Raw genomic sequence first — 27140 nt, forward strand, 5'->3', positions numbered from 1 at the left:
CGGTCCATTAGCCCCAAAGTCATTGGGGTTTCATTCATTTCATATACATGTCATACACAGTTTACATCGTACAGGACCATTTTCCGCCTGGTTCTTCAGTAGGGCTCAGGACTCGCCTGGCGATGTAACCAAACTATGTATGATAGCAGTCTTTGTTGTACAGGACTTTCGCCTGGTTCTCCAAGAGGACTCAGGACCTCGCCTGGCCACAACCTGCTCATTCAATTTCAATTTCTTCATTTGTTCATTGTCTACCAGCTCAAAACTTTAATACTTACCTCATTTCCCTTAACCAGGACCGCCTTTTCCTGTTTATAGGATTAGGACTTGCACCTGGTAGGGAATCTTGAATTTATCTTCCTTCATGCTGGTAATTGTGTTATATATATGCAGCAGCCAAGACAGCCCTAAATGCAATTTGTTTGTTTGATTTTGTTCTATGTTTTGTCTAGTTAAGTATGTGTTTGCTATGCTATGTAAATTATATTATGTGTAGAACAGTTTTGTAATGTAAATACTTAGTGATTTATTTTATAATACATCTGTAAATCTTAAAAATCCGTGTTTGTTATTGTTTATAAAGAATGGTTTATATCTTGTATGAGAATGTTTTGTGTCTTTTATGAGAATGTTTTGTGTCTTGTAATGTATGAGAATGTTTTGTGTCTTGTTTGAGAATGTTTTTGTGTCTTGTATGAGAATATGTTCATCATGTATGAGAATATTTTGCATCTTGTATGAGAATTTTTTGTGTCTTGTATGAGAAGGTTAGTTATGGTGTAGGTTAAAGTGCCTGTATTAATTACTAGCTCACCTGCCCGAAGGGCAAGTAAACTTATGTCATGGCATGGCGTCCGGCGTCCGTCTGTCCGGCGTCAATATTTTACTTTAAACAACTTCTCCTCAATAACCAAAAGGCCCAGGGTACTGAATATATGTTGAGCCTGTAGCATGCTGGGATGAAGGGCTACCAAGTTTGTTCAAATGAATGACCTTGACCCACTTTCAACCTTTAATGTCCTTGTTCGATATTCAAGGTCACAGGCATCATATGTTTAAATCTTTCAATAGGTTCTTATGAATCAAACACTGAAATTCTGCCTGTAGCTGTATTTTAGTCCACTTTTAAGATTACAAGTGTGATATTAATACCAGGTGAGCGATGCAGGCCCATTGGGCCTCCTGTTTAATTCAACAACTAGGGATTTTCCAGTAAAAGATAAATATATATGATATGTATTGTGATGTGTTAGTACTAAACTGCATCGTCAGATTGCAGAGTCCATGAGACAGTTCCTGATGATACAAGCCAACAGAGTCGCAGAATTCCTGTATTTTGTCCCGAATGGTTTACTACCAATTGATTATATACTCCAGGCAGGAATAGAAATCTTGTTTCAAATTCTCGACTCCTCTGCAGTATAAAATCTTCAAAAAATATCAGACGTCAAAGTTTATCCCAAGTAAAATCTATTGTTTGTTGGAAAGTTGATCAATTTTTAGGTACATTCTTGTCCCAAGACCCAAGACATCAAACCCCTGGATATTTACTTTTCTGGAGAGCTTTGTATGGATAGGGAAACAGGAAAATCAATCCCGTTTCAAAAGATATTGGTCAATGGTTTTTGTTTTGAAACAAAATATTTTGTGTTTAATAACGCAGCAGAAATAAATCTACCGAACACTAAGCAATATTTCATGGTCGTCTGTTATCTGATTCCTGTGTATCATTGTTATGGTCGGGGTCGGGATTCCCAGCGATTCCAAAAACATTAGTACTGCATGCTGGGTAAATTACATGGCGTGAAACAACCTTGTATTTGTCTTTTGTTGAGTTTGTTTGAATAATTCATCAAAATATAGCTAGAAATAGTATGTATAATTGCAAATGGGTTTATATTGTGAAAAATGCAGACAAATCGTGAAACTGTATACAATCAGACTAGGAAAACATGCATTGATGACATTTTCAGTAAGTACCCTACAGCCAGCGATCTAATGGAGTCTATAAGTCTTCACTACACTGTCATTGTTTCAGGAGACACTAATGCGTTTACATTGCATGATGGCACTTGAGCCATGTATTGTTTCCAACAATTTACTCCTGGTGTTGGATGATAGAGCACAAGTATACAATATCTAACTTTGGGAATTTAAGACAACAGTTGTCAAATGCTACTAACAATATCGTTATTTGTGTCGTATATGATTTACACGTTTAACCCCGTACACATGATCAGGTGTTGGTATATAGCTGTGATGTGTGATACATGTATGTCTTGTGGATGCTATCCCACATACATCTCTGTAGTTGTCCAACACAAGAACATTTCTATAATAATGTCCTAAATCTCTTTTCAAAACAATAAATGTCTATATTAAATTTTGGACTCTCTGAAAACTGTTGTCCTGTCCTAAAAGATATAAGTCTTTGTATAGCCATCCGATGTTTAATATTCAAGTTTGTCTTTGTCTTTTACCTTTTCCTTTGTTTGATGATATTTTCAGTTTACGTTTGATTTTATCAACCATTTCTTTGCCCTAATAAACTCCTGTGCTGATTGGCTGCTAATCATGTAATAATCAGGAAACGTCTATTTCCAAATTACATCTTTAATAATCCTGAATAGGATGTCCCTTTGAAATATGTTTGAGTTCAAAACATTCTGAACTGTATTGGTTTTTGTTCTAAAGTGTTATCAGTGAGATTTGTGTTGTCATTGAAATAAAAAATTATCATGCAAACTTGATAAAGCTTTTGGAAAATGCTTAAAATTTAAGGGGTGCTATCTCTTGTTTGCTGTATTTTGTCCTTGTACATGTTTCTTTTGTCAAGAAAGTTAACCTTTACAAATAAAGAATTAAATTAATAAAAAAAAATGGTTCATATTTACGAAATTGTTTTTGATAGATTTGGCATCATTATGAAGAAATTTTGAAAAAGTTTTAATTATTGGTAATTTGTGTGAAGAGCCTCATTAGGTAATCAGTATAAGATGTTTAAGGTGACTTATTTATTACCATCAGGCTGAATGTCTGTGAACATTTGACATTTATATTTTAAACAAAATGTTAGACAGATAAAGATCAGGATGTTGACTCCATTAGCGTAGTCCTAGGTAAGGATACGTAATGTTCCTTCCCGCTCCGTAACCATGGAAAGTAATACTGTAGTTAACCTGTGTATACATCAAAGTGTCTTAGAGTCATTTAATTGGGAAGATTAAGAGTTGATTTACGAACATTATGGCTATTTTTACATCTAGATAAATCTTTTAGAGTTGAATTGGTTAAGTTGATGCAAAAAGTTTGGGAGATTAAGTACTGGGAGAAGTTGTAACATTAAATTCAAATTAACTGTATCCTTTATAGGGAACTTGGGGAAGGTATTTTAGGTGATTTATTGATAAAGATATAAACTTGTGGAGGTGGTTTTATAGGAATCAGGGGTCCCATTGTCTTTACAATTAAAAGTGTTTTTAAAGGACACCTTTATCACAGGATGATATGAATACAATTAGCACAGATATGAAATTTGGACTTGCTGAACACTAGATGGAAACCCTAACAGCTAGTCTTTGGACAACACTTGTCTTTTTCCAGAGTTACTGAAGTTGGAAACCTAGCTACCATTACTTATGTTTCAGGCTACCTGTATAGTGATTTAAATCTAAATGGAAACCCAACCAAATGTTATCTGGTTACCTGAGTGACTGAACCCTGGATAGAAACCATTCCAATGTTATCTGGTTACCTGAGTGACATGAACCCTGGATAGAAACCATTCTAATGTTATCTGGTTACCTGAGTGACTGAACCCTGGATAGAAAACATTCCAATGTTATCTGGTTACCTGAGTGACTGAACCCTGGATAGAAACCATTCCAATGTTATCCGGTTACCTGAGTGACTGAACCCTGGATAGAAAACATTCCAATAGCTGCTTTATAGGCAGTGAAGTTGGGGGGAGGGGATTGGGTTGTCTGTCCATCTGTCTGTAGTCACAATCTTGTCAGGACAACTCCTCCGTCAGTTTTCATTCAAATTTCATAAAACTTCACCTATGTAATCAACCCATTCTGAAGTTATGCACTTCTGATCAATATTTATATTCTAGTTTTCAGTCAAGTTTCATAAAACTTCACTGATGTAATCAACCCATTCTGAAGTTATGCACTTCTGATCAATATTTATATTCTAGTTTTCAGTCAAGTTTCATAAAACTTCACTGATGTAATCAACCCATTCTGAAGTTATGCACTTCTGATCAATATTTATATTCTAGTTTTCAGTCAAGTTTCATAAAACTTCACTGATGTAATCAACCCATTCTGAAGTTATGCACTTCTGATCAATATTTATATTCTAGTTTTCAGTCAAGTTTCATAAAACTTCACTGATGTAATCAACCCATTATGAAGTTATGCACCTCAGATCAATACATATCTGCAGTCTACACACTCTGAAGATGAGCACCTGCGATAAATATTTAATAATTTTCATTAACATTTAAAATTTTGTTTTCCTGCTTGTTCTGGTGATATTTCTAGTTTATCTATTATTCATGATGTTTGTAACATACATTGTATTAGGTTCATATAGCACGGCCAGTGAATGACATTTTGATGATGAGTGAGGTGATCTGTCACCTTCATCAGACAAATGACCAGTGAAGCATGTGTGTATACAAAGATGAAACATATGTAGGAGTTGGGGCAATGAAATTACTGTCGATTGTAACAAACATGTTTTCAAATGTTTGTAAACAGCTTGGGTTCATACCATTGCAAATGTTTAGAATATTACCATTTATCTTGTTAACTGCTTGTTGTACTTGTGTTACAGATTTTACTTCTGTTGTGTAAATAGGCCTCCTGAGAACAAGCTTGCTAGTTAACTAATTAAAATTACAAATATCATTTTTTGTGTCTTGTTCAAATGAATGTTTGTTATTTGAATTTCACAAAGAATTACCGTAGAAAAAAACACCCTTCCTGTTTTTTGAACCCATTTCATTAACATATGGAAATTGTCAAGGAACAAGATATATTACCTGACTTTCATGTTACCTCGAAAAGGTCACAGAGTGATTAAAACACGGCTAAAATTTCGTTCTTCTTCAATGATGAAAATGTCTTTGCCTGGTTCGTGTGAGGAGCACTGGCTATGGGACCATAAAAACCAGGTAACTATATGGTTATTTCATCGAACCGCTGTTACCATGCTGATTGAATTTAAAATTGAGGTGTTAATGGCGGAGAAATGCAATTAGCTCTGTTGGAGTGGAAAGGATGAGAAGCACACATGTCAGTATAATTTTTCGTAACTTTTACTCAAATAATGATTAAGGTTCAACATCCTAGCGCTTTCAGTTACATTTAATTCATACCACTTCTTTGAGACAATAGCTCTGCTAACATTTATATCTATCTGGTTTTGATTGGCTGTCAGATTTAATGAGTGGTTAACCTATAGATAATATAGAATATATAAAACAATCAGAAAGGGATATCAACACTTGTAAAAGTCCCTTTATTCAAATTTTTATGCAGTACTAAAATAAAGAGATGTGACAAAGTCTGTCATTAAAGAAAGGGACTTGAGTAAGTCTTTTCTAAAGGAATGGGATTTGTGTAAATCTGTCCTTAAGAAAAAGGACTTGAATAAACCAGTCCTAAGAGAAAGGGACTTGAGTAAGTCTATTCTAAAGGAAAAGTACTTGTGTAAATCCCTCCTAAGGGAGAATTAAGTTAGTCCATCCTAAAGGAAAATACTTTAGTTGATCTGTCCTACCGAAAGAGACTTAGTAATATCTGTCCTAAAAATGGACTTGAGTAAGTCTGTATGAAAGGAAAGGGACTTGAGTAAGTCTGTCCTAAAGGAAAGGGACTTGAGTAAGTCAGTCCTAAAGGAAAGGGACTTGAGGAAGTCTGTCCTAAAGGAAAGGGACTTGAGGAAGGAAGTCCTAAAGGAAAGGGACTTGAGGAAGGAAGTCAGGAAATTCTGAATGTTTCCTGCTTTTTAATGGCTCCTTTGACAGAAATCTTGTGACAATCTGCTGTAAAGCTGGAATAAGTAATTTTAGGGAAGTCTTTAATGAATTTCCGTGTTTGTCTATCAAAACAAGGGGTAGAGTGAGACAGGCTTCATTAAGTAATAATGAGGGCATTCTCTATCAATATTCCTGGCTGACTTTCCAAACATGTGATATTGCTTGGAACAAGCTCAATGAGGTTATGCTCGGGACACCCTGGTTTATGAATGTCCCAATTTCTCCATCAAAACAAGTGATCAAGCTTGAAACGGCATCATTGAAGTTAATGCTTAGGACAGCCTCAATGGGTATTGCTGTTTGTCCATCAAAACATGCGATAAAGCTGGGGCAGGCTTCATTGGAGGAGATCCCGAGTACATCCCAAATGAATATCAACACTTGTTCGAGGACACAATCTGAACGTAATTACTGCTTCGGTGAATAACAATAAAAACATGTAAATTGCTGCTAAGCTATGCAATATGACCACCACTGGGCTAGTAGTCAGTGGCCCTCACTCTGCCTGTGCCGCGGGTGGACCCCAGGGAGATGTGGAGACCAATAACTGGTCAACAGTTCATCACAAATGGCTAACTATACCGAACAGCAGCTATAGCAAGGAGACTACAAATATTGGAGGTCTTTAAGTGGCTATAAAGTGAACATCGGCATTGAAGATAGGGTATTGTCATACAACTAACAGTATAGGTACCTCTCAGGTCCCTATGGTGGGCCATTGTCCACACATTCCATAATATCAACATTACAGACAGACTCTCATACACACCAACTGGCATTGTGGTAAACAAAGGTAGACAACTCTTTTTAACGTTGGCTGATTCAGAGATTAATCTGGGTGAATGTGGTTGTTGTTGTTGTGAAGCAAATTAGTAAAATGTGAGCTGTTTAACATGGATTTCAAAGAAGGTGATGGACTGAAGCCCACTTAACCCACCACTACAGTCTCACCCCGACTAAGATATAATAGGCAAATGTCTGGCTGAAACCCACACTGATACATATGTTGGCCCTCAGATTGATGGTATCTATAACGAATCTAAATTTAAATCATGAACTCAGAGTGGCTGCTGAGTTTGGCCGTTTAATAATTTGTTTTGTCGTTAGAATTGTTTTGAATTGTTGATTTAGAAATAAATTTACCCATCATGAATTTTGGCCTTCTTGGCCCTGCAAATGAAGTAAGAATGTATAAGGGGAGACAACCAAAAAAAAGATGTAATACTGTAAACCACACTATTTTCACCCTGCCTTAATGTTCTTGCTCAGTGTTGACTACCTTCTTATACTGCTTGAATCTCCTGTCTTCTTTGGAGGAAAATTTAATAAAAATATGATATTTTACAACTTTCCAAACATGTTTTAAAACTTTTTGTAAATGATAATTTCATTAAGTAGGTCAGTCAATTAGTGTGCTCAAAAGAGGCAGAGTATGACTACTTATAAATAATAGCTAGGGCTCTAATTAGGGTGTATATGGTAGAAACTAAGGTCTACTCATGGACAAATATCTGTAAATATCCAGTGTACAGTACCCATAGATAAACTATTCAATTAAGCACTTAACCCCATCTGATGGAATAGTTGAAGTAATTACAGCTTTGCCATAGATGGAACAGCTATAGTCACTATAGCCAGGGACCCGTAGATGTAAGATAGCTATAGATATAGCTAGACCACAGCTCTGTGTGTTGTGACACTTATCTTAGTGTACACTATCTGCTGCCTTTACAGATGACATAGACAGGCATTCATTACAGAACTTATCCTCTGTCTCCCCCAACATTAGCGGACTTCATCCATCACTGCTGATACCTGGTCTTTGTCTCTGTTCCTGGGAGACAGAGATCGTAGACTCGTACTGCCGTTGGTAAAGTGTGCTTTATCTCTTTATACTCTATGATCACCCTGAACACAACAACAATTATCTGTGGTTTTCACATCTTTCATCAGACACTTCACCTTGTTTTTTTATGATGAGGGAGTTTTACGGTCTAAGTAACAGCCAAGATGGAGTCGTCTGGTGGCACTTTTTGACCTCAACTTCAACCTACGATCATGTATAAGTTTCTGTTACCTCAGATCATGTATAAGTTTCTGTAACCTCAGATCATGTATAAGTTACTGTTACCTCAGATCATGTATAAGTTACTGTTACCTCAGATCATGTTTAAGTTTCTGTAACCTCAGATCATGTATAAGTTTCTGTAACCTCAGATCATGTATAAGTTTCTGTAACCTCAGATCATGTATAAGTTACTGTAACCTCAGATCATGTTTAAGTTTCTGTAACCTCAGATCATGTATAAGTTACTGTTACCTCAGATCATGTATAAGTTACTGTAACCTCAGATCATGTTTAAGTTTCTGTAACCTCAGATCATGTATAAGTTACTGTTACCTCAGATCATGTATAAGTTACTGTAACCTCAGATCATGTTTAAGTTTCTGTAACCTCAGATCATGTATAAGTTACTGTTACCTCAGATCATGTATAAGTTACTGTAACCTCAGATCATGCAACCCAATTTTTGTGCTTAGATTATGTGACCAGATTCTGTGACCAGATTCTGTGAACCTATAGATCATGTGACATCAGGTTCCGTGTGCCTACATCATGTGACACCAGATTCTGTGTACCTAGATCATGTGACCAGATTCAGCATACCTAGATCATGTGACCTGTTTGAGGTTCTGTGTGGCTATAGATCTTGTGACCAGATTACGTGTTCCTTAATCATGTGACCTGATTCTGTGTGCCTAGATCATGTGACCAAAATTCTTGACCGATGATGATGTTATTGTGAGGTTCTATGAGTCTAAATGAAGATGCTAAAGGAAGGAGGGTAGGAATTGGTAAATAACACAATGGAGAAACATGGCAATGGAGTTAGGGGTTGGGAATAGAGTTGCTTTATTGACTTTATAAACCTGAAAACCAGTATTTCTAAAGCTATAATGACCTCTGCTGATTCTTATATCTCAAAATCCTAACTGCCCAACTCTTTTAATTCCTATGCATGGAGCTCAAATTGTTACACTTCACCTTAACAGCCCAATATCACTTACCGATATAAAGCCCTGATACTCTGTTTCTCACAGGAAGGCTTCTCACAGACAACCCAGTACCCCATATCAGTATGAAGTCTAAGTACAGACTGAAACTGTGGCCTCACCCTAACAACCACTCTTTATCACTACAGAGCCCAAATACTCAACAACGTGAAACTGTGGCCTCACCCTAACAATCACTCTTTATCACTATAGAGCCCAAATACTCAACAACGTGAAACTGTGGCCTCACCCTAACAACCACTCTTTATCGCTACAGAGCCCAAATACTCAACAACGTGAAACTGTGACCTCACCCTAACAACCACTCTTTATCACTACAGAGCCCAAATACTCAACAACGTGAAACTGTGGCCTCACCCTAACAACCACTCCTTATCACTATAGAGCCCAAATACTTAACAAAGTGAAACTCTGGCCTCACCCTAACCCCTAACAACCACTCCTTATCACTATAGAGCCCAAATACCCTTACATTCTGATACTCCACACTTTCTTCTTTTATTTTGTTGTTGTTGGAGGAACTCATTTCTCTTCATGTTTGCAGCAACTAGCATGAATTCTCTGTGATGTTTTTTTTTTTGCATCCAAGGTGTCATGTCAGAGTGACATATGGGAAGAAAATGGGAGTACAGACAAGCTGCATAGGGCTATATTAATGATCGGTGTGACATTTATCTTCTAGAGATCCTGCTGTCAATACAAGTGACCTTGATCAAGCAACAAGATTTGCCGATTACAGATCAAGTGATTGTTATGCTTGAAATTGGAAAAAATATCAATTGTTTAAGATGGAAGAAAATTGGTTGGATGGAAATTTATTTGCTTTTTGATATTTTATTGATAAGATACCACACCAAAACACAGAATACAGATTCCTGTGAGCATTTGTGATGTGTAACTTCATGCATCAACTTGGGCTTGTATTCCAGAAACTGATTTCATGCTGCAGCTCCGATTCTGTGCTCAAACCAATTTCCTTGTAAGTGGTATCTCATATGACACGGCCAAAACGTCAAGTCTGGACATTGAAAACGCTATTTTGCTATAAGTCTTAATTATTCTAAATCATTAACAAAATGTGATTTTTTTATTGATTTACCACCAGAACAAAAAACCATGGCTTGACCACAGAAAATGGTGTCTCTAAATCTTGTCTGATGTATATAAAACACAGGATAGGAAGTCTTTTACTCCTGTCTGATGTAAAATCTATGGGGAAGGCGTCTCTAAATCTTGTCTGATATATATACAACTACATGGTAGGAAGTCTTTAACTCCTGTCTGATGTAAAATCTATGGGGAAGGAGTCTCTAAATCCTGTCTGATGTATACAACTACAGGATAGGAAGTCTTTTACTCCTGTCTGATGTAAAATCTATTGGGAAGGGAGTCTCTAAAACTTGTCTGATGTATACAACTACAGGATAGGAAGTCTTTTACTCCTGTCTGGTGTAAAATCTAGGGTGAAGGGTGGCTCTAAATCTTGTCTGATATATATACAACTACAGGGTAGTGAGTCTTTAACTCCTGTCTGATGTAAAATCTATGTGGAAGGAGTCTCTAAATCTTGTCTGATGTATACAACTACAAGATAGGAAGTATTTTACTCCTGTCTGATGTAAAATCTATTGGGAAGGGAGTCTCTAAAACTTGTCTGATGTATACAACTACAGGATAGGAAATCTTTTACTCCTGTCTGATGGAAAATCTATGGGGAAGGGAGTCTCTAAATCTTGTCTGATGTATACAACTACAAGATAGGAAGTCTTTTACTCCTGTCTGGAGTAAAATCTATGGGGAAGGAGTCCCTAAATCTTGTCTGATGTATACAACTACAGGATAGGAAGTCTTTTACTCCTGTCTGCTGTAAAATCTATGGGGAAGGAGTCTCTAAATCCTGTCTGATGTATACAACTACAGGATAGGAAGTCTTTTACTCCTGTCTGATGAAAAATCTATGGGGAAGGAGTCTCTAAATCCTGTCTGATGTATACAACTACAGGATAGGAAGTCTTTTACTCCTGTCTGCTGTAAAATCTATGGGGAAGGAGTCTCTAAATCTTGTCTGATATAAACAACTACAGGATAGGAAGTCTTTTACTCCTGTCTGATGAAAAATCTATGGGGAAGGAGTCTCTAAATCTTGTCTGATATAAACAACTACAGGATAGGAAGTCTTTTACTCCTGTCTGGTGTAAAATCTATGGGGAAGGAGTCCCTAAATCTTGTCTGATGTATACAACTACAAGATAGGAAGTCTTTTACTCCTGTCTGGTGTAAAATCTATGGTGAAGGGTGTCTCTAAATCTTGTCTGATATATATACAACTACAGGGTAGGAAGTCTTTAACTCCTGTCTGATGTAAAATCTATGGGGAAGGAGTCTCTAAATCTTGTCTGATGTATACAACTACAAGATAGGAAGTCTTTTACTCCTGTCTGATGTAAAATCTATGGGGAAGGGAGTCTCTAAATCTTGTCTGATGTATATAACTTCAGAGAAGGGATTCTCTTAATCTTATATGATACTTCTGACTTTCAGATAGGTTGCTAAAGCAGTTGAACTAATGTACCAGTAGCCCTCCTCCCAGTACTCCCTGACCTTAACTTACTTATATCAATATGTAGTGGCTTTTGAAATTGTATGTTTCCTTTGTTTTAAAATTTGTATTGAAAGATAATGGACTAGTTAGGATTGGTACTACTTATCATAACTTCGTAAGGATTTGACCTATTCATTTTAATAAACTGTACCGGGGATGGTTTATAGGGGGGATGGTTTATAGGGACACCGATACACATATCAAGTCCAATGTAGTTGGACACAGATAAATGGTAATTACTGGTGTTGCCCTCGGTAACAATAGATAATGGAGGTTTCAGTCACTAACTGATGAAGTTAGTATGATGATGCCAGTACATTATACCAATGGATATATTTCTATGACGTCTGGAAAATGTCAGCAGCACAGAAGAGTTAGATCAATAATTTTTTTTTGAAATTCCTTCTCTTTTTTGGATAGAAACTTCCCCTTGGGGAAAGGGATCAAAGTCGAACTCAGATGTAAGTCATTGCGATCCCAGAACTCTCTGGGTAAAACTAGTCGTAAGATCTGAGTCTGCAGAGTACTTGAATAGAATGTAACTGTCATAGGAGGAGTTTGTTTAGAGTCAAGACAAACGAGGACAGAGACTTGTGTAGGATGGTCAAGTGATTTTTCTATCTTCTCTTTTTGAACTGAAGATATCGGGGAATTCTGACATGGGTTAATTTCCCCCATGTCTACAATGGTTTGTTTATAGGAATCGAAACTGGCATTATATGACGGCAAATAAATTACTGTTTTTCTTTTATTGATAGACTTATCTTCTTTACTTCTAGGAATAAGGCTAGTATAAATGTAATGTGTGTTTGCCTTAACCTAATCAAAGATTTTAGGTTTCGGAAGGTTGATGGAGAATATTTCAAATGTCAATTTGTGACTGCATGGTTTTAAAAAATCCTTTCCCTATGCATTTTGATTTGTTGCATGATTTGATTGCTAATCTACATTGTCATCTGTAAAGAGTTATGATGTTTTGGTTTAACCAGACTTCAATTTTTTAATTCAAAATTCAAGTTTTCAATAGATTGTTTTGAGGATGGTTTCATTTTCCTGGTTAGTTGGATATAGGCAATCATTATTTTATTTCAAATATAAGCCTTTTACATGTTTACTTTCAAAATGATGAAGGTATTTTTTGGGATTGGTTTACAAACTTAATTGATCCTGACTCATCACATGTTGAATATTAAAAGTTTTGGTTGTAACATGACATAACAAATGACCAAACAAACAGCGACATCATTCTGACTTGAGGAGCAACGACTATTGACACGGTCAATAGATAAATTACGCAAACCAACTTCAGCAGCACTGCAGTTAAATGATAGCTTGAATGACATTCTATTGGTTTATTTATTCATTATCCCGAGAAACGTGATCTAACATTTTCATGCCTCTTGAGTTCTCTGGAGGTTGCAGCAATATCAGGCTGTGTACTGAGAAAGAGCAGTCAGCTAAATGTTACTGACGTGTGTGTTTGGTAAATAAATACTCTTGTCTCAAGTTATATCTTATGTTACTGAAGTGTGTGTTTGGTAAATAAATACTCTTGTCTCAAGTTATATCTAATACTGGACCAAATGTACGCAAATGTAGTGTCATTATCTGTTGGGTTTATTATGCTCTCTCTGGAATCATAAGAAAATTGTTTGAAATACTTAGCACCATGAATCGTCATGGGGTCTAATCTGCACATCAAGATGAACTTATATGTTCAAAATTTCACTGTGTATACCATAATCAACAAAATTAACACTAAAGCATTTCAGGTCCTTTTTTTGGCCCAAGTGCCCCATCCCTTCACCAAGATTTAACTCATTCACCCCTGAATTTTCATAATGAACAATTCCAACCTTTGAATTGGAAGAGTTCAAATGTGTCTTTCGGAGTGAATGAGTTAAGGACTCTGTTAAATGCTCACCTTACTAGATCTCACCACTGTTGACATGAATGAAATTTTGTCTGACTGTGTGTGTGTGCTCAAGACCGGTATATAATCGTTGGCTTGCTGCTTTCCAGGAAGTTCAAACCAATAAATACAGGGAGAGGTTGAAGTCGTGCTGACGTGCAGACATGGCACTTAGAGCCTCATCGTTGACCATCTTCTCTGTTCCATCATCAGCAAGACAAAATGTGTGGTCCTTGGGGAAATAGCTTAGTGCTAACTTCAATAGATAATTCATATCAGGCTTTGTCAGAGCATGCTATCTAGGATGAGACTTACCTAGCTCAGAATCTTTCTAACATCAGTTTTATTCTGCTGAAAGAAACATACAAATCCTATTCACTAGAATGTTAGGATAGGAATACAAATTTTTATTAGAAAAAACGAAATCCTTGTTAGAGAGCTGTTAACCACAGAAATCTCGGTGATATACACCCAATTGATTGTATGCAGTGAGAATCTGCAGAAAAGTGTTTTCCGTGCTGGTAAGGTGCCGTGTGTATGTGGCCCAGGGCTTGATCTTGATTGGTTGACAGTCTTCTAATCGGCTCTTTAAGTACAGACCTGGAAACCCATTAGTATCCAAGTAAACATGTCATTATAGCTTAACTGGCTGTCATGCCATTGTGACTGTCATGACTATTTTTTTTTCATGACCTTGTAATTTGAATGACCTCGTGTTCTCCATAACCTTGTGAACTGAATGACATTGTTTTTTCCATGACCATAATATTGTGACTGAGTGACCTTGTGTTCTCCCATGATGACTTGTAAACTGAATGACCTTGTGAACTAAATGACCTTGTGAACAAAAATACGTTGTAAACTAAATGACCTTGTGAACTAAGTGAACTAAATGACCCTGTGAACTAACTGACCTTGTAAATTGAATGACCTTGTAAACTGAATGACATTGTGAACTAAATGACCATGTGAACTAAATGACCTTGTGTTCTCCATGATCTTGAGTACTGAATGACCTTGTCCTCTTCATGAACTTGTGAACTGAATGACTTTTTTAACTAAATGATTATGTGTTCTTCATGAACTTGTGAACTGAGTGACCTTATGTTCTTCATGAACTTGTGAACTGAATGACCTTGTGTTTTTCATGAACTTGTGAACTGAATGACCTCCATATGGAGGACACAAGCTCAATGTTATCTCCCTATGACATGGAGGACCCAAGCTCAATGTTATCTCCCTATGACATCGAGGACACAAGCTCAATGTTATCTCACTATGACATGGAGGACACAAGCTCAGTGTTATCTCCCTATGATATGGAGGACACAAGCTCAATGTTATATCCCTATGACATGGAGGACACAAGCGCAATGTTATCTCCCTATGACATGGAGGACACAAGCGCAATGTTATCTCCCTATGACATGGAGGACACCAGCTCAATGTTATCTCCCTATGACATCGAGGACACAAGCTCAATGTTATCTCCATATGACATGGAGGACACAAGCTCAATATTATCTCCCTATGACATGGATGACACAAGCTCAATGTTATCTCCCTAGGACATGGAGGACACAAGCTCAATGTTATCCCCCTATGATATGGAGGACACAAGCTCAATGTTATCCCCCTATGATATGGAGGACACAAGCTCAATGTTATATCCCTATGACATGGAGGACACAAGCTCAATGTTATCTCCCTATGATATGGAGGACACAAGCTCATAGCAAGGTCACAGGGGTCTATAACCTTGTGCCCTTCATGATCTAAGTATTTGCCATGATCTTTTGTCCCAAATTTCTTTGTTTTTGCAATAACAGTTTGTCACATTTAACCTAGATATTTGTTCAGACATTATGTTCCCCATGATCTTGCTTATGCATTAATATGTTAACGGTGACCTTGTGTTCGGGTAGTTTACAGCACAAGAGTTTTGTCCCCTGAGATTGAAGATCAACATTTTATGTATGTAATTGTTATAGTTTGTGATAGATATCAGATGTAAAGGACAAAATGACCAGACAGCAAAACTATGAATAGTTGTCCCTCTGGACTTGTGGGAACTAGATAGAACACCATTGATGTCTGTGACAGTTCTAGGCCAGTCGTTGTTAGGCTTTGAATCATTATGTCCTCACAAGGATGAAAATATCAATGTTTTTCTCCTCATATGTAATTTTGTGTGCTTACTATTCTTATACTCTGATGTAGTTTGTCTTTGAACAAGGTCAATATAAAACCTCAAAATTTTAAGAAACCAGGGACTTCTTTAAAGAGGGCAGACTTGGTATAATCAGTCAGATCTATTCTTGCTTAGACTTAAAGTATCTAAATATAAGCCTCTGGACTCATTCATGTACAAATCTATGCCAGATTCTTTACCGTTTATCTGTAAATTTCTCCTGAAGAAAAAATGCCTCGTTTGTAAAGTCCCATCTTAGCTGAAATTTCTATGAATTCACACCAGATGTGAACCTTTTCTTCTTGTTTTTAAGAATTTTCATATTCAGTGCATTACAAATGTGTCCAAAACATTATGAAACTTTTGTCATATACAGGTTGGAAGACATAATTGACTGTATATCTAGACTAATTGTTGAAGAACTTTAAATGGCATGAATGGAAAATTTCATGTAACTACTGCAAATTTCCCCCCAAAAACATAAATTCACCCAAAAACATAAATTGGTCATGATTAGCATTAACTAAGTAAGCTTGATATAGACTTGGTCCTTCTACAGACAAAGTACCCAGATATCTTGAACTGATCACCAAGTCTTTGTAGAACCTCAGTTTTGTAACCTTACCAGTTGAAAGTCTAACATCAATTGATTTGTTTGGAAGGGAAGATGCCTTTATGAATTATAAATCACACATATAAATTATTCAGTCTTCTTTTTTTGTCGTTGCAGGTGTTTGCCACTACTCCAAAATCATCGAGAATGCTGAGGACAGCATTTGGTTTGACGAGGTAACTGAGTGAAGATCACTGACCGTTTTCAAGGTCGTAGTGGAATGGGCTTTTTACTTGACCCCCGGGGTCATTTTAGGGGCATCCCTTTGTGTCGTTCTGTTATGTTGTAGGTTGGGTGGGGGAGGGGTTGTATGGTGTAATCTGAAAAACCTGTTGTGCTATTGTGTTTTGTTATTATGTCTGTCTCAAATCTATATTGTATGGAATTGCATGTCACATGTAATTGTGGAGTTTGTACAGAGTGTGTAATAGATACAGACTTGTGAGTGTATCAGGTTCCCTGGTATATGTCTATACAGTATTTATCCAGCAACACGACCATGCCTGGTAATAAGCTCATCCATCATTTTCAGAGGCCTCAAAATATATACCCTGCAATAAGCCAATTCATAATTATATGTGGTTAGGTGTTTATAATAGCAATCATTCTTGTTAAGCATTCTTTTCATTCCTGAGTCTGTTTTTATTTGACCATACTGAACCTCTGAATACAGTTTGATGAAAGCACACCGAGCAGACACATATGGTATAACATATACCATACACAGGTTATCCAAGGTCAAGTTCTCTGCTAGGGGTCAAAGGTCAAATATTTTTAATGCTTTTCTTGACCATAACTTTGGGGCTGCTGAATGTTTTTCATTAAGACTCTAGATCTGCTAACACAACATAGTAGGCATTAAGTGGAACCTCTTTGACCTCTTTTGTCTTTCAATAAGCTTTAGACTGTACAACTTCCCGTGATGTGGATTGTAGTATACCATAACCAATTAAACACTGGGGCTATAATTAATGGTCAGCAGATTAATTATCACTGCTACTGCTGAATCGTCCACGAAATGTGGTGACCAGCCAACTACAGGACAACAAGTGTATTACTTAGGGATGATTCAAATTTACCAGTGGATCAACAACGTTACAGAGGAAATGGTGCAAATAAATACTTATTCTTCGCAGTGACCAGTGGATTCGTCACAGTGATCACAGGATTTATCATAGTGACCAATGGACCAGCAATATAACAGGAGAGACAGAAGTTGATTTAATATTTCTGATGATTCAAAGTGACTAGTGGATTTGTGATATTAAGAAGGATCAGCAGCAGATTTAATATTGGAGTATGAAGAGTGCCCGGTGGATTAGTAGTATTTGATGGAGAATATTATTACAAATTGTCGATGTTTGAAAATGACCAGTGGATAATAGGTTTGGATCTACAGGATGAGAATGTTATTTTAGTGCTACACAATGACCTGTGGATTATAAAACTAATGAAAATTTGCTTACATGGTCACTGTTGATTTTCCTTATCTTATTGATAGGCTTATAATTATGGTTTGTGTTATATGAGTACCATTGGATATTCTGTGTGTTTTGTAATGGACTTTCTGGACTGTGAGTATCATATGCATGTTTCAGACTTCCCTTAAGATTCCTTTACAATGGATACAACATATCAATATATCTCAGGATAATGAAAACATGATACAAAACCAGAATGATAATTGCAATAAATGAAGGTCAAAGGTCAAGGTCACAAAGTAACTTTATACAATCAGTTTTAATTGATCCAAAGCTTTATAATGTAAAATTGTTTTTTTTTTACCAAAACATAGAAAAGGATTGTAATGTGTCTAAAGGTCAAAAAGATTAAGGTCAAAGTCAATGTTGATTAGAATTATTTAAAAATTAATTTTATTGAAATATGTATCTGTATACATTGTAAATTGGGTAATAAATAGAACAAATTTACTGGTGTACAACCTCTAGCTGTTAGGTATAACAACACAGAGAAATTACACAATCTTACTGGCATGCTACCTTAATAAAGTAGAACATTAGTGAAAATTTCATGTAGGATTTAGCTATGGATTTCAACACTTTAATGTTACAAAGGGAGCTGTATTGATTCACGTTTTTATATTATAATTGATTTGAAGTGATCATGACATTTATGTTTATTCACTATAGAAAAATATCAGGGAATATTTGCGAGTCAATATGTGAAAAGGTTCAAAAACTCCCTATAGACTTGAGTTTTATGAAGGAGGGGAGGACGTCTATGTTCCTGAATATCTCCATGGATTCACCATGGCAATTGCATTAGTATATGTAGGTCAGGTTGGTTTTCTCTGTGACACAGACCACCCATATCCCCCCCCCNAGTAAATATCCTGGTAATACACCTGGGAATGAGGACAGACTTAGACTGGCTTACTGTACAGCATACCTCAGTAAATATCCTGTTAATACACCTGGGAATGAGGACAGACTTAGACTGGCTTATTACTGTACAGCATATCTCAGGAAATCTCCTGGTAATACACCTGGGAATGAGGACAGGCTTAGACTGGCTTATTACTGTCCATCATATCTCAGTAAATATCCTGGTAATACACCTGGGAATGAGGACAGAGTTAGACTGGCTTACTGTACAGCATACCTCAGTAAATATACTGGTACAACACCTGGGAATGAGGACAGACTTAGACTGGCTTACTGTACAGCATACCTCAGTAAATATCCTGTTAATACACCTGGGAATGAGGACAGACTTAGACTGGCTTACTGTACAGCATACCTCAGTAAATATCCTGGTACAACACCTGGGAATGAGGACAGACTTAGACTGGCTTACTGTACAACATACTTCAGTAAATATCCTGGTAATACACCTGGGAATGAGGACAGACTTAGACTGGCTTACTGTACAGCATACCTCAGTAAATATCCTGGTAATACACCTGGGAATGAGGACAGACTTAGACTGGCTTACTGTACAGCATACCTCAGTCAGGGCAGGGAAAGGCGTAAAAAAGGATTACAAGAAATATTTTATTTTCAGCTGCTTTTGTTTTGTACCAATGAAGTAGAATATTGTAAATGTGTTTATTAATTTTAGTCAAATTTTTATTCAGAGACCACCTTTGGAAACCCCATACATTACATGGTCATTTACTGCAGGTGGTCTCTTCCTTCAGGTTCAGTTAATTGGCAATAAAACACTACATTTGGGAACATGAAGAGTGGGCTCTTAACACAGGTGGTCTCTAAATACAGATTCATTTAAAATGAAACTAACTGCAAAAGGAAGGTTTAAAAGAATTCTCTTAGAACAAGTGGTCTCATAATAGAGGTTGTCTCTAAAGCAGGTTTAAATGTAATTGATTATTGTGCTTGTTTTGGAAGCTGAGAGGAATTTAATTCAGGGTTCATAGCACTAGATGTACAAATAATTACTAAATTGGAATACCATGTACCTGAGATAAAGTCTCCTTAACTATTTGATTACTTAGAGGTAGGGCTTTTAAATAAAGATTCTGCTAGCTTTTATTGACGATAAAAAAGAGACATCCTGAAATTCAAGCCTCAGTCCCAAGATTTTAAAGAGTTATTGACTTGTTTAAGACAGGAGAATGGGAGGTAGTAAAGTGGAACAACATACAACATTGCAAAGTGTATGTAACCTCAGGGTGGGGACAAAACCAACAGGCTGAGGAATGTGTTCCCCCATCTTAACCCTTTCAACACTGTAGACCACGATGGACTCATCCAGATCAATTTATGGTAGAGTTTATTTAAGTTACATAGGGGTGAAAGGGTTTAAGCATGAATATTGGTGGGGCCTAATAGGTAAAGTTAAGGTAAATCTTTAAAATCCTTCTTTTTCAAAATGGGTCAAGGCATTTTTACAAATTTGGTCAATTCATATTGCCTATGAATGCCAACTGAAATTAGTTCAATACTTACATTTACCAGTTTTGGAATCTGTTCATCTCATAAAAAATCAACAACATGTATTATTATCCAGCATTTTGTTTGAATGATGTTTGTATCATGTATGCTTGTTGAATGAATAGAACAGCCTTTGCGCGGGTCAGTGGTATCAAATGTAGCAATTATGATTTCATAATAATGGTGACATCAACGATCAGCCCGTGGCCTAAATGAATGCCAACAGAATTTGGTACGGTTATGTAGTGGCAGTGCCATGACGGTTAATATATTGTTAAAGAACGAGGGTGTGGCACCTATTGGGGCAGAGTGATGGGGCCAACTTAAATGTAAGTACTTAAAATCCTTCTTCTTCCATATAAATGGAGAGATTTGAAACATTTTTTTATCCAGAGCATCCTTGAGCCAAGGGGACTCAACTTTGTATAAATTGAGAAAAGGCCCTTGTGGGGGCCAAGGGGCAAGGCCAATTGCGAATAGTTATATTACAATATGGAAATGGTTGAGATCCCCACACATGTCCATACATTGCCATGCATTCATGCTACCAGAATTTGCCTGGGAGTCTTTTCTTACCTTTTTTGTAGGATCTATTAGGGAAATTAAGTCTTAACTGGGAAACAGTTGGTGTCCCCACTGATAAGTAGCAATAGACAAAGACATTCATACTGCCAAGATTGACAGGGGGGTCTGACCCCACCCCTGGAGACTTACTCCGTTGGACTTGACATATAAAAAATGGGGAGATGAATAACGCTCTTGCTCCTGGTATTGGCTCTTCGGTCTGGCCTAGTTCTTCGGGCTTACTCTCTATGTTGTAACATGAAAATATTTCAGACCCCATCCCATAATCCTATTGCTGGGAATGAAGAAATGAATACAATCATGTTCTTGGTGTCTTCACTTCTTCCCTTAGGGATACAGCTTATATTTCATGTTCATTTCACCTCTCCCCCCAACCCCTTGAATTCCTTATACATGTAGAAACCGCCAATGTTTTATGAAAAGAGTGATAAATGCCTGCTAAGTTTAATTCAAAAGAAAAAGATATGTTTGACATAGTATGAAATGTATCTGGCGTTTTACACAATTTTTTCAATGTCTTCAAAACTTCTGTCGATTTAAGAAATCACTTTTTGTCCATGAAGTATCCATCAGTCAACATCCAGTAATCATGAAGTGGAATGTTAATACTTACCCAGAGAAATTCAATAGATTCATTCCATTAGGTCACAAACCTTCAGGTTTAAGATCTATACTTTTGTTAAAAAACAATCAGTTAAACAACTAAATATCCTTTTCTTGAATTCTCAAAAAAAATTGGAAAGGTCTATCTCAAATTTTATGCAGAGGTTCTCATTGGGTTAAAGTTGTTCATTTTGGTACATAGTCATGGTCAAGGTCACTGTTATCACCTTCCATATCCTGTTGACAATAATTATTGTATGATAAAGTTATTAAGCCAGATGGTTGTGTTTTATGCCAGGTATTCCATAGTCTAACGTAACAGTGAAAAGTCAAGGTTATAATGGTAAATATTGCACAACAAGAAGGTATAAGGTCAAGGTCATATGGTTTCCGTTCAAGGTTATGAAGAACTGAATTCAAACCTCACATGGTAACGTTTTTAAGCAATACTGTTGGGATTGACAGCATTAGTTTGCTCCCTGGTGTACATACCTGAAGGTTAAATCTAATATCATCTTCATTATGTCACAATGTTTGAAAGTAGTATTGTAGGAATTCGACACAAGGTTTTGTTTCATTCAAGTTCAAGGTCATTGATGAAGGTCACAAAGGTATAATACAAGTGTATGTTTCTTACAGTACAAATTGCATAATATCACCATTAAATGAAAGTTTAGGAATGGATGCCAAGGGGCCTTTTGGTGTATGGTCAAGGTGCCAATGTCAAAGATCAAGGTCATAAAATGTTTTCTTAGTGATAAACATTGCCAAAACCTGTTACAAAGTAACTTTATAGGAAATAATATCAAGTGTCCTAACTTTTTGTATGTTAGGGGTTCTAGACTTGCTGGTAAAATTCTTTATTCCTTTCCAACAAAGTGTTTGATTATAAAAAAAATATTACCTCATAAAGATAAGTCTCAGAATAACATAAACAGCTGATTCTTATTTCTGTGACCTCTGCCATTGAGAACCAGGATCCCTCTTGTATTTATATTTATTATTAGCTGTACTTTATTTCAGTGTATTTGTTTTCTACTTGTACCATCTAATCTTTGTGAATAAAGTTTTTGATAATTTCATCCTAAAAGATATAGAAAAAGCAAAATAAGATCAACTATTCTCAAGGAATGAACTTCTGGTGTCGAAGGTCAATTAGGATTTCACTCGTGTCATAATATAATAACAATCCAGAGCGCAAAACTTGTTAACCATATTTGCTGTAATTAGTGCTTAAAATAGGCTTAAAGGGGGGCATTTATGAGGATAGTGCAAGTTATGGTAGAAAGAGTTGTGTAACTTCAACCAGTTGTTATCACCAAAGGATAAAATAAGCACTCGAGTGTGGCAGGAGCTTCACAGGAAGTCCTGCCATGATCACCAGACATAAATCTCTACCTTAAAATTTAAGTACTATTACTAATTGTTGATTGGGCCTGGTCAGGTCTGGATGGGGGTCTTTATAGTTTAAATTCCTCTCGAAAAAAGGGGGATAGTGGGAGGAGTGCTAATTACGGTGAAAATGAAATTCATTACGAGTCAGAAAGATAAAATACCTGTTTCATTGAGTCCCAAGTCAGATGAAAATATATCTGCCTAATGTTTCAAGAAAGCATTTAACTTTCAATACAAAGGGGACTTGGCATTTATACTGTTCAGGTTACAATAATTGCTGGAGGTGTCAAATAATATTTCAAAGATAATTTCTGTTAACATTCCAAAAGCATGCCCTGAAGTAGCACTGCTTTGCATGTTTCCGGTTTTAAGATATTTTTGACATGCAAATTCTTCATCACGGTGAGGCTTATAATTGGCCACTTGATGGTTCATACTCGCGTGTTGATTGAGTGAGAATGCATGGGAAAGAGGAATGGGTTTTACTTCCCAATACTTGAATGAGATTTAAGCAAGCTAATAGATCTCACACAATGTCTTTTTCTGTAATCAATAATAACAGTAATGTGTCTAATGCAAAAACATAATCGAAACGCGACATTTTTGTTAGGTGTTCAGTCTTTATACCAAATCAAAACAGTTGCGATATGATAAATTTGGATGATGTTGAGTCAAAAGTTTCATTTGAATTTTGAACTCTCCACTACTGAACATTCACGCCTAAAATCTTTGTCAGAAATCAAAGTAAGAATGATTTTGTTTGCCTAAAATGAATTCAAATCGAACTTGTACATGTATATTGTGAAAAGTTCTCTGATATTCCTGAAAATGGGAAGATAAATGAAAATCAGACATGAGGATTTGTGTTTACATTAATTCATTAATGACTTAAAAAGTTGCGATTGCCAGCGTTTCATTAGACTGAACGTAAATTGATCTTTCACGTACGTAACCCAAGGCTAGGCTATACCATAACACCCTGATTAATACCTGTATGAGGTTGATTTCACTGACGATGCCTGTAAGACAATTAGCTAGTTAATTTGCCTCTATACAGAAGAGTTCTAGCTTAAACTCTATCCGAGTGTCAAATGCTTGATCACAGACTTCCTGTGCTGTCTCGTACTCTTGCGCTATGTTGAGTGTCGCTCCACGCTAAGGAACGTCGCGTGCGGTGGTCTTTGGTAATTACAGAACTATGTTGAAACCTTCAGTGTTTCTACGGAGACTACACAGATAGCTCGTCCGCAACTTTGGACTGTAATCTGTCAATAATGCCAATGTTTCATCGATTTTAATTCTTTTCAGTCAGAAAAACTGACATGCACTCAATGCAAAAATCCTGGATTGGCTTAAAAGATTTCTCTTTGTATTTTTTCCTTTTTCAAGTTTAAAAACCTTAAAATGAAATTGTTTTTCTTTCGGTATAAATTGAGATATTGAGCAGAAGTTTTATTACCAATTGAAGATATTGTCAATTTCTGTTTCAGTCGTTTGAATGGCCTGTGGCACGTCCCGTGGAAAAAGAAGAAATCATCGACATTCAAGTGTTCAACTACAACAAATACCTCAGCAACAGGTACATCTGTCTAAACCAAACTCTGTATAGACCAAACTCTGTATAGACCATAGGTACATCTGCCACCAATACAGTACCACCTGTCTAAACCAAACTCTGTATAAACCACAGGTTCATCTGCCACCAATAAATACAGTACCACCTGTCTAAACCTAACTCTGTATAGACCAAACTCTGTATAGAACACAGGTATGTCTGTCACCAATACAGTACCACCTGCCAAAACAAACTCTGTATAGACCATAGGTACATCTGCCACCAATAAATACAGTACCACCTGTCTAAACCTAACTCTGTATAGACCAAACTCTGTATATAACACAGGTACATCTGTCACCAATACAGTACCACCTGCCTAAACCAAACTCTGTATAGACCAAACTCTGTATAGACCATAGGTACATCTGCCACCAATACAGTACCACCTGTGACTGTCTAAACCACACTCTGTATAGACCACAGGTACATCTGCCACCAATAAATACAGTACCACCTGTCTAAACCTAACTCTGTATAGACCAAACTCTGTTTAGAACACAGGTACATCTGCCACCAATACAGTACCCCCTGTCTAAACCAAGCTCTGTATAGACCACAGGTACATTTGCCACCAATACAGTACCACCTGTCTAAACCAAGCTCTGTATAGACCACAGGTACATTTGCCACCAATCCAGTACCACCTGTCTAAACCAAACTCTGTATATACCACAGGTACATCTGCCACCAATACAGTACCACCTGTCTAAACCAAACTCTGTATAAAAAACAGGTACATCTGCCACCAATACAGTACCACCTGTCTAAACCAAGCTCTGTATAGAACACAGGTACATCTGCCACCAATACAGTACCATCTGTCTAAACCAAACTCTGTATAGACCACAGGTTCATCTGTCACCAATACAGTACCACCTGTCTAAACCAAACTCTGTATAGACCACAGGTACATCTGCCACCAATAGAGTACCACCTGTGACTGTCTAAACCAAACTCTGTATAAACCACAGGTACATCTGCCACCAATACAGTACCACCTGTCTAAACCAAACTCTGTATAAACCAGCTCGGGCTTAGATGTATATTTATATCTTACCTGTATTATCTGGACACCCGAGACCTTTAACCAGCTCAGACTTAGAATCTGGACACCTGTTTAAACCAGCCCTTCAGCTAGCTCAGACTTAGAATCTGGACACCTGTTTAAACCAGCCCTTCAGCTAGCTCAGACTTAGACTCTTGACACCTGTTTAAACCAGCCCTTCAGCTAGCTCAGACTTAGATGCTTATTTTTATTTAACCTGTATTATCTGGACACCTGTATAAACGTGACCTTCAACCATCTCAGACTTAGATGTATAAATTTATTGCATTTCTTAACAAAACTTTCTTTAAAAACAACCCACAGTAATGTTTTGAGGCTTGACATGCACTTATGTCCCTTTGACAAGGTTTAATTTGAGATTTTCCTGTTTTGCAAAATCACTCAATATAAAGTTTGATTTCGCTAGTTTGTTCAATAAAAATAACACGCTGTAGAAATGTGTATTGTTAATCAGCACCACCTACACGTAGAAGGATAATTATCAAAGAAAGCAGAATGGGGTATTTCATATTTTTTATTATCGCAGCTGTGAATAAATCATCAAACTGAATGAGTTTTGCCGTCACCGTGTCTGCATGTAAATCGATGAACTGAAGAACAAAGCTAAATCTTCACTAGGTTTGAATTTTTAATAATGACAGGTCATGATGTACGTCGACATGTTTTAACTTTTTAAGTGTTGAGATTAAATCACACTTTGGTTTTATGCTCAGGTTACATGTAACAAAATATAATTTCTAGGACTGGTTTTCACTTTAGACAAGGCCAATAAGGGATATAATATTGTTTTTTTAGAAAAACTGTCCAAATTTGGTAGTTGAATTTTGGTTTAATTTCTCCTGGTATGTGATTTACTTCTTGTAAAAATCAATATTGCCTCAGAAACTTTTGTTAGAATTTAAATTGTAAAACTAAAATAAAAAAATTGCATTTCATTTGAAAAGTACAAAGCATTCATCATTTTTCTCTAAGTTGAAAGTTAATCAATTATAAATGAAACTTTGCAGCTTGAAATCAGAGATTCTGTCTGAAAATTCTTTCCCTAAGGAATGTGGTTGTATTTTTGATGAAAGTTGTTGCAGTACTATTTTTTTAGACCTTCAAAAAACATGCACAGGATGAAATGGAAATTTTCATGGAATGATAAAGGTACAAAGCACTTGACATTTGTCGACAGGTTAAAAGTAATTCATGAAATGGAGAAGAATCAATACAGAATAAAGCCAATAAGTGTGAACTGTGAGCAACCTGGATCTACTACAAGGTGTGATGCAGATGACATCAACATTGCAACTGAAATTTAGGAGCTTTGTGAAGATTAGCGATCGATCAGAACATAATCACCGTTCCCAAAATTTGTTTTTTAATGCTTTGGTTAAGAACTATCTAAACTGCTGGTTTTTTTTGAACAAACAAACAAAAATCAGGGGAAGTAACTCTACAGTAATTGCTTACTTTTTTTAATAAGATATTAGAAATTGAGAGCTGTAACGGTATCCCAGAGGTCTGGCAAA

The 27140-nt window shown here is 36.6% G+C and overlaps 1 protein-coding gene across 10 annotated transcripts in view; it reads left to right on the plus strand.

The window, feature by feature from the left end:
• LOC110467166 (otoferlin-like) overlaps nucleotides 1-27140 on the plus strand; it is a 250887-nt gene that overhangs the window by 59802 nt on the left and 163945 nt on the right. For all 10 annotated transcript variants that reach the window (XM_021524137.1, XM_021524133.1, XM_021524135.1 and 7 more), the window contains exons 2-3: nucleotides 16563-16621; nucleotides 24433-24521. In XM_021524137.1, coding sequence (XP_021379812.1) covers nucleotides 16563-16621; nucleotides 24433-24521 — 148 coding nt within the window. The remainder of the gene's footprint in view (nucleotides 1-16562; nucleotides 16622-24432; nucleotides 24522-27140) is intronic.

Source organism: Mizuhopecten yessoensis, unplaced genomic scaffold (assembly GCF_002113885.1).
Source record: "Mizuhopecten yessoensis strain PY_sf001 unplaced genomic scaffold, ASM211388v2 scaffold11163, whole genome shotgun sequence".
NCBI lineage: Eukaryota > Metazoa > Mollusca > Bivalvia > Pectinida > Pectinidae > Mizuhopecten > Mizuhopecten yessoensis.